We start from the raw sequence: 10,067 nt of genomic DNA, 5'->3' as shown, positions 1-10,067 counted from the left end.
TGTATTCATATCCTAACTATAGGTATTTAGAAAACACAAAACACTTGTTAGTCCATTGGATATGTGATTTAACCGTTATATTAATGTCACGTGTCATCTAATAATGTAGATTTGTAGTCTAACAATGTAGCTCTTTTATTTATATATTAGTATAAAAATAAAAATCATAGGAATAAAGATACACATATTGATTATAATATTTAGTTTTACCTTGATTAGTCCACTGAGGTAGTCCGAAACCTGAACGATTAGAATTAGGATTGTAAATTTCTAACACAATAAAATTGTAACTTGCATAGCCCACAACCAATTAACTCGTAACCCAAATACAATTACCTGAAACTTGATGAGCTAGCCCGATAAACATCCCTAAAATTCATATCTATATTCATGTTTAGTACTAGTATTGTTTTTATTACTAATAAATGCGAATATACCGTTTGAATATAGATTTGAATATAACTACATGGCCTCTAAGAGCATCCTTAACCCCGGCCCGGATTCAGGCCTCAAATCTCCTCCACGTCATCATTCTTCTAAATTTCAGGCCCAGGCCACAACTCTTAGAGCATCTCCAATGCTGACGGACGTCAAATAGCCGTCAAATAGCCTTCACACTGCCACATCATCAGCACTACAATTCTCCTGCCACATCAGCTTGCCACATCAACTGGACATCAAATAGCCATCAAATAGCCTTCACACTACCTATCCACATCACTAATAACAATTATATAATTTAATTTACACTTGTATCAACATACGGAATTTAAATTACGAGACAAATACGGAAAATTCGAATAATAATATTAAAATTTTTTTATTACATTAATATAAAAAAAAGTACAATAATTAAAAATATTACATTTAAAAAATTACATAAATTTGCATAAAAACTACCGCCTTGCAGTCCTCAGCGCCCACAACTCTTCAACTAAATCATTTTGCAGTCGAATATGAGCCTCCGTCTGACGCATGTCGGCATGTGCTTGGAGGAGGGCTTCTTCATCGTGCGGTACCCCACCTCGTACGTTGGCGGTGATGACGCCGTGGCTTGGACCTGCTTCATTATCGTCGGTGGCCCAATCAGTCAGTTGTACACCTTCATCTTCGACGATCATGTTGTGCATGATAATACAGGCATACATTATATCAGCAATGCAGTCGACATGCCACAAACGCGTTGGTCCCTTAACTGCAGCCCATCGAGCTTGAAGCACACCAAATGCGCGCTCCACGTCCTTTCGCGCCGACTCCTGCCGCGTCGCAAAGTAGGCCTTCTTCGGCTCTGATGCGCACCGGATCGTCTTCACAAAGACGGGCCACCTAGGGTATATCCCATCCGCCAAGTAGTAGCCCATATCATGCTGGTTGCCGTTGGCGACAAAACTGATGGCCGGACCGACGCCCTGGCACTGCTCGTTGAAAAGGGGCGACGAGTTGAGGACGTTTAGGTCGTTGTTCGAACCGGCTATCCCAAAATACGCATGCCAAATCCACAACCGGTAATCAGCCACGGCCTCGAGGATCATCGTGGGATTTTTTCCCTTGTAGCCGGTCGTGTAAAACCCCTTCCAGGCAGCGGGACAGTTCTTCCATTCCCAATGCATACAATCTATGCTGCCTAGCATTCCCGGGAACCCGTGCTGATCCCCGTGCATCCGCAGCAAATTCCGGCAATCTTCGGGGGTAGGCTTTCGGAGATACTGATCACCGAATACTTCGATCACGCCCTGGCAGAAATACTTCATACATTCGATGGCAGTCGTCTCACCGATGTGGAGGTATTCGTCCCACATGTCTGCCGCGGTGCCGTAGGCCAACTGCCTGATTGCCGCAGTGCACTTTTGAATAGGGGTGTGGCCGGGTCTGCCAACCGCATCGTGCCTGAAGCGGAAATACAGATATCGCTGCTCCAATTCGTTAACAATACGCATAAATAAGTCCCGCCTCATCCTAAAACGACGCCTGAAATGGTTGGCGTCAAAACGCGGCTCCTCTGCGAAGTAATCTGTGAACAGGCGCTGATGTGCAGCGTCATGATCACGATGCACCACTTGTCGACGGTGGACAACTGGTCGTGGGCGAGGTGCCGCCGGCTGCATATAACTCTGCATCCATCGATCAACCTCACGGCTCGTATAGGCATCAAGCTCTTCGTTCATCATACGCTCGTACTCATCCGCATCCCCACCACTACCACCGGCATTACTCATTTCTTAAATTGATCTTGTACAGAAAGTAAGGTAGAGAGAGAGTACTCGTTAAAACAAGTGGTGCGAATGAAAATGAGGTTCAACGCGCGTATATATAGTGTTTTGCGAAAAAAAAAAAAATATTTAAACCCGACGCCGGTTTGGCGCCGATCCGGGAGCCACAATGGCGCCCGTGAGGATCGGCGTGGGAACCGGCGTCAGCGCGGGAATCGGCATGGCGACGCCGATTTCGCCCACGCCGGTTCCAATGGTTCGGCGTCAAACCGGCGTGGGCGAAAAATCGGCGCTCCGGTGGTGACGCCGACCATTGGAGATGCTCTTATAATCATGCAGTCCCCATTCAGGCCCAATTATTAAATTACACTATTCACAACTCCAACCTATTTTAATTATAAAAATTAAAAATGTTGAGCAATTATAACACGAGAAATTCCTTTTTAATTCAAAAATAATAAATTATAAACTAGAAATTAAATTTTTTTTATCAAAATAAGAAAATCAAAATTGAGAACTCCACTTCCAAATTTCCAACATTTAATTATAAATTATACTATAAACAAAATATAATTACAACGACGCGCAGCTCGGTGGTAAGACGCTTCACCTCCGACCGTTAGGTCGGGGGTCCAAGTCATTTCGGGGGGTAGATGGGGAACCATCGTCGATCCTCCTTTTCAAGAGAAAAAAAAAACTAAATATAAAAAAATGAGAAAATTGCACGCCTCTTTCCCTCTCCCTCCATCTCCCTCTCCCTCCATCTCCCTCTCTCTTCCTCCTCTTCCAAATGCAACAAAAAATCAGAAATTGAGGCTTGGGTCCGGCCCGTGCACTCGCAACGCCAGGCCGGGATGCAACGGGGCCCATCCCGAGACCATCTAACGTTGAGCCGGGCCGCAACGGGGCACGGCCCTGGGACTCACCTCCGTCCTCAGGCGCAGCCCAGGCCTCAACTCCCTCCCCTCAAATGTTGGATACTGCAAAGTATTTGAATTTGGTACTGAATTCCAATTTCAACTTCTGTCAATTTCATAATTTGAATTTCATATTAAAAGTTATTAATTGGAACTCCAAATAGAACAAAATTGGGGCACATTCACATTCTACCCACATTGCGCACGCGCGCGCACACACTTTATATCAACTGACCAAATGATTTAGAATTGAATTTTAATTCAGTTTCTTTAAATTCAATTCCGTAGAATTCTAATTCAAATTCAATTTCAATTCCGTGCACCGAATATACCATAAGCATCTGACAAGAATAAATTTGTGTAGGAACTACCCGTAGTGCAGAAATTAAGAAATTCTCATAATTTAATTGTTTGAAAGGATTATTATTATGATAAAAAAAACATATACTCCTTCATATATTTGTATATATGAAGGAAATGAAAAAATATTTCTTTGCAATAATGGTAAATTGTAGTATTACAATTTACAACATTGCTTGCTGTTGTGAATCTTATGAGAGTCATATATGAATGAAAGATTAATAATCCAAATTGATAACTAATTCCTATTAGTAGTATAAGATGTACTCCCCATATTTTAATGATTTAAAACATGGAGTACTAGTATTTCTTACGAAATCAAATTTTGACTAATAGAGAATTAATATCGAATCAAATATCGCATAGTTTGAGTTACTAATTTTCAACCATATCATTCTATTCTTAATCACAAATCATAATTTTCATGTACAAATGGAATTCTGTTTGTACTGTTTATGGTAAATAACTGGCTGGAAAAAGTTTAAAACAAGTAGCATGCGAAGATATGATTCGGTTTTACGACATATAAAAAGATATTCCCCACTTACAATTTTCCTTCTTTTTCTTAATCTGATTTATGACATGAGAATCATATATAGTTGATTTTAAGGCATGCCGTGTCTTTTTTTTCATTGCACGATTAAGCTTATCATTTTATACAGATTTCGAAAAAAAAATGCCAAACTAGAAGGGGACATCAAGATCCCCAAATATTATATACACGACTTTTCTCTAGATGATATTCGATGGTCCATTTTTTATTTAACTACATGTACCATTTTCATTTTTTCGCATATTCTTTTAATTGAATTTTAGTACTCCCTCCGTCCGTGAATAGGAGTCCCGTTTTTCTATTTTAGTCCGTCCGTGAATAGGAGTCCCGGTTTACTTTTACCATAAATGGTAATAGACTCTCACCTTCCACTAACTCATTCCACTCACATTTCATTTAAAACTAATATATACAAGTGAGACCCTTATTCCACTAACTCTTTTCCACCCACTTTTCTTAACATTTCTTAAAACACGTGCCGCCAAAGAATGATACTCCTAATAGCAGACAAAGGGAGTACTACTTACTAATTTTAATTATAATCATGTACTCCCTCCGTCCGACATTAGAAGTCCTATTTCTTGGCGGCACGAGTTTTAAAAAATGTTAAGAAAAGTGGGTGGAAAAAAGTTAATAAAATAGGGGTCCCACTTGTATATATTAGTTTTAAATGAAATGTGAGTGGAGTTAGTTATTGGAAGGTGAGACCCTATTACCTTTTATGGTAAAAGTGAACCGAGACTACTATTTGCGGACGAACTAAAATGGAAAAACGAGACTCCTATTCGCAGACGTAGGGAGTATATTATATTGAATTTTAGTACTCCACTACTTATTATCAATACTTCACTGCACTAATTAAGAATATAATTAGGTTTTTAGAGCATCACTAACGCTGCGGGCAGGACCGCACTTGGGTCCCGACCCGCGGCCTCGCGCGATGGAGGGAGCCATTTTCCGGCCTGGGACGCGCCCGGTGACGCACTCGCGTCCCGGGGTCCGGCCTGGCCCGGCGATGGAGCTTCCGGGGCTGTGAACCGTTGCCCCAATTTCTGATATTTTTGTTGCATTTGGAAGAGGAAGAAGAGGGAGGGGAAGAGGAAGAAGAGGGAGAGGGGAGACAGAGCTCCCCACTTTGATGTTCTAATTTTTTTATTTTTTTTTGTTTTTTAGTTCTAATTTTTTATTTTTGTTAGTTTATAATTTTTTATTTTTGAATTAAAAATGAATTTCTCGTGTTATAATTGTTCAACATTTTCAATTTTTACAAGTAAAATATGTTGAAGTTGTGAATAGTGCAATTTAATAGTTGTGGTCTGGGATGGGGTCTGCAGGGTTAGAGGAGTTGTGCCATGAGACTCAAATTTAGGGGAATGATGACGTGGATGGGACTTGGGGCCTGAATCCGGGCCGGAATTGTGGATGCTCTTGGAGTTTGTTGTTGCTTTTGTTAGAAAAAAAAATTATTATTACTATAAGATTTGATAAATTCAAAAGTAGATTATACTAGTATAAATTTGCAAAATTTTAATTTTTACCATATAAGTAATAATCATGACTCTTCGTCCTTGGTTTTGTTATACTGCAAGGATGAGTTTTTTTTGTAGGTGGTTGCTTATCTTTTTTGGGCTAGTGCGATCCCGTTCGAATATTTGCTTTCTCTCTGCTTGTGTGCTGCTCTTTCCTGTTGTCTAGGTATGCTGCGTGGGGTCATGTTTTAGATAAACCTCTTTGTGTTGGTAGCTTTTGTCTTTATGTGGTGTTTAGCTTCTGTTTTTGCTAATCTTTTAGCACGGTTTGATGCACGACTTTTTCTGATGTACTCTCGGCTCGGCTCGCCACTCTTTTGACCTGAGCATTTCAGCTTATCAGAAGAAAAGTTAATGATTATGATGCTACTTCTATTCTAAAATAAATATTACTACTATTAAAATGATTAATTTAAGAATTCAAACACACACCCAAGACTTCTAAGCCAGTGACAAAAAAACTTGGTGGGCAAGACATTAAAAAAGGGAGTACATCACTTATAGCATAAATTTAGTGTGGGCACACATTAAAAAGGCAACAACCCAAGCTTTACATAACTTAATAGTGCCACTGCCACTGCCACTGCCACACCAAACGGTTTAAAACGAGTCTTTTCAACAGTCGTAAAGTAATCCTCCAAATACATTTACAATCAGATTTGAAAATGTGATATAGGTGTGAACGGCAACTCAGTTATATTTGTGTTTATTAATACAGTACTACTTATTTTGTGTGGTATAGCAGCCTAGGTGAATCTGTGACTCAGAAGCTTATATTCTTACTTACACAACATCACATGTAAAATGGCAAGTTAATTTACGTGCTCAAAATATTACCAACCACCATAAAATCAATGGATATCTTAACTCCACAACTTTAAGCCGATAGGCTATTTTTTTTAATCAAAATACAGACAACCATATGAATATCATGTTCAATGCGTACTTATTTCTACACCAAACCAAAGCGACTGAAAATTTATTCCAAAGAACTCCTGTCTGATCAAATGAATTTCATTTCAACTAATTAAAGAGGGATTGCTGAAATAACTAACTGTTCAGAAACAAGAAATATTCGAAAATTCTATTTACATTTCACGATATCATGAGTCTCAATATCCACATAAGACATAATCTCAAAACGATAAAGATAAAAACAAGATTTGAACCTATTTATTTGTATTTATCCATAATTTTCCTGGCTTCTTCAAGACTGTCGTCTACAGAAGTGGTTTCTCCTCCACCTCCTTTTGGGGCTTCATCTTTGTTCAAGGCTATAAATGTAAAATAACACAGCCCCATCACAGCCTGCACATTAACATTAGGGTTCATTGCCAAATTTAACACACCATTTCATCATATTTCCCAATTACAACATGACTAGTAAAATGTTGCAATTTCACCACAATCTTTAATTTTTTTTTATTGCAATTATAACACCAATTTGTTTAGACGAGTAATTCACAGAACATCATCATTTGATGAGTTGTTGATATTCACTGTTATGCCACTTCATTTGACTCAACATGTTAGTGAAAACATGGACTGTATATGTGGACTTTACACCAACAGGCATGCTATATTTCAAAAAATTGAAAGATGGTGGTATAATTACAATATGTTAAAAGTCATGACATAACTGTAAATTCGGCAATGTATTAGTAACATATAAGATATTACTCCCTCCGTCCCATTAATAAGGTCTCGCATCCATTTTGTTCCATATCCCATGTTTTAAAACCGGCACTAAGAGAAATAAACAATTCATTTCCATTTGTAATGTTTTTTTCTAAACAAGACTGCTTTAATGACTCTAATATTTATATTAGCCTTTCTGGGTGTGTGACATGGATGAATCGCAATTAGAGCATGCTATTCACTAAAAACACGAACTGCAAGATGCTCATTGAATGATAAGAAAGCCACTTCTACTTATAAAATTCCAGAGATTCAACGATTCGACTTTCTGTTGTACATCATGAGCTTTGTGGAGCAACGACCATGAATGCCACGATGGCAAGGGGAATTCACACAGTAATATACTCCTTCCGTTCCCTCATAGTTGAGTCATTTTTCTATTTTGGGAAGTTCCCTCATAGTTGAGTCATTTCTATATATAGTAGTATAATTAACACTTTTCTCCCTCTTACTTTACTTTCTCTTACTTTATTCTCTCTACTTTATTCACTTTCTACTCTATTCTCTCTACTTTTTTATCTATCTACTTTATTCACTTTCTACTCTATTCTCTCTACTTTTTTATCTATCTACTTAACGCACTAAACATCCATTTCTTAAACTCAGTGCCGGAAAATTCCGCCTAAACTATGAGGGAAAGGAGGGAGTAGTATTATTAAAAGTTCAAAACCAACATAAGCACTGCGAAAATCACAAGGCATTGAAGGATAAATAGGGAGGTAAATGTACCAGAGCAAAAACGGCTGTAGAGATGAACGACTTCAGTACAAAGAGTACCAACGAGGCAGCAACAGCAGTTACCGAAATCCTTGCCAATGGTCTTGGAACAGCATCCTTGCAAAAGGAAGGAAAAAGATGGGATCACTATAAGAATGAAGAAATTAATGCAAATGTAACAAGACACTATATCATAATACTTACCGGCACAAAGCTAGTTCCTGCTTCAACACCATCCTTCCCAACTTTCCATATGGTTAGAATGGCTACAGGAGAATATATTCCAATTAAAACTCAAAAGGCCTAAGCAAATCACATCTAAGGATAGTCGAATCAATGAAAGTGATGCATTCATAGAGTGCCAATATTCTCGCAAAAATTGCAAGAATCACGGACAATCAGTGGCCTCAATTTAAGTTGACAAAAAAGATGTGTCTAGTTGCCAAATGAAACCATACATCAGACCAATAGTTACTTGCCCAGTGCGAAAGCCTAAATGTGTCACGGTAAGAGTTTTCACTGCTCTTGCTGATGAGACTGTTATTTATAGAAACTAGATATAAATAATGGCGTAGTACTTTCTTCATGGATTCACAGAAGATGTGATTTATATGCTACCAGAGTTTTATGACTTCTCAAAGCCAGAGCAGGTCTATAGACATAAACAAGGTCTGTATGGGTCAAAGCAAGCAGCCAAGCACCCCCCCGGCCAGAATGGCATCCTGAGCCGTAAGTTAACAACTTGCTTTTGGGTTTTTACTCAGTCAGCTTATGATGACTGTCTAAGTCAAAGGAGAATGTATTGGTAGAACGTAGAAGTCGATGATACTTTGACCAGGGAACCTTATTTCAAGCCATCAATGATCTCACAGATTATTTGGACTTAAAATCACCGTCAAAGCTTTCAGGGATGCAAAGCTTTTTTAGGCTTAGATATATCTTGCAACCAAGAAGAGATTTATCTTAATAAGTGAAAATACATTCTGGACCTGCTGCAAGGTGTTGGATTAACAGGATGACTCTATTCCTTTTCAAAAGGGTCTACAATAGGCATCTCATTCAGGAATCAGACCAATATCACCAATTAGTAAGTCAGACTATTTTATTAGAACCTAAATCGGCCAGACATCACGTACACCCAAATATTTGCTGATGCAGGATACTTCCAGATTTCTCTTCACAGTTCATACTCCCATCAATTTGTTGTGTGAAAATGTTCCTACGAAGCTTCAGCTTGCTGATACCTCATGATGTTCACCAGCTCTAACTTATGAGGGTGATGAAACCTATTCCAACCAGTTAGCTCGAAGGACAGTCCACATGCCTGGCTCATTAGTTTACAAATGCTATAAATATAAACATTCTGAATCTGCATCTGTGACTGTGATAAGATTTCTCTTCTCTCTTAACATCTCTCACCACACGATTTCCACTATCTCTATTGCATATTGCAAGATGTAACTAAACATGGTCCCATGGTTTTCCCCCATTGTTAAAAAGTAGTTCGTGTTCAGATTTCAGTTTTGCTTCCTAATTATTTTCGTGATAGTTTTAGTTCCAGCAGCCGGAATTCAAATTTTAGGCACCCATTTCCAACATACATCAAAACACTAGCCACCGGAAAAACAATTAACTACACGCAACTTTGCTTCAAAATACGATAAACATCAGATTGCATAACATAATAACCTCAAGCCCATGCAGCGGACGCCCCCAAATCCATGAATTGTTTTCATAGAGAAAGTATAGAAACAGACAACAAGCTTAATATCGTCAATGAAGAATAAACATTCCTTCACTTCCTGGACCAAAAACCAGAACGGTACCTTTGAACAAATTGGATTGCGCAGCAGATATAACTGGAAGCCTGTGATTCTTGAGGTGCTTGATGTGTACGGACGGAAGTCGGATTTGATTCTTCTTCAGCACTAAAAGCGAATTCGATGAAAGAAATTGGGAGGTTCTGAGAGAAGAAATCTGATATTTGCAGAATTTAGGCGAGGTCTTGTGTAACAACACCATATCCATGGAAGCCATACTAGAATATTTATTCTCTTGATAATTCTTTATATTTCAATTTTCA

The 10,067-nt window shown here is 38.7% G+C and overlaps 1 protein-coding gene across 1 annotated transcript; it reads right to left on the bottom strand.

The window, feature by feature from the left end:
* Positions 1-6,641: 6,641 nt before the first annotated feature.
* LOC121801572 lies at positions 6,642-10,067 on the bottom strand. Its single transcript, XM_042201092.1, has 4 exons — positions 9,811-10,067; positions 8,189-8,250; positions 7,997-8,101; positions 6,642-6,877 (listed from the first exon to the last, which is right to left on the bottom strand). Exons 1-4 carry the CDS (start codon positions 10,019-10,021, stop codon positions 6,743-6,745), a joined length of 513 nt encoding a protein of 170 aa, XP_042057026.1. The 5' UTR covers positions 10,022-10,067; the 3' UTR covers positions 6,642-6,742.

This window comes from Salvia splendens, chromosome 4, assembly GCF_004379255.2.
Source record: "Salvia splendens isolate huo1 chromosome 4, SspV2, whole genome shotgun sequence".
Lineage (NCBI taxonomy): Eukaryota > Viridiplantae > Streptophyta > Magnoliopsida > Lamiales > Lamiaceae > Salvia > Salvia splendens.
The sequence above is the reverse complement of the archived record's forward strand: the minus strand, read 5'-3'. Positions and strand labels throughout refer to the sequence as shown.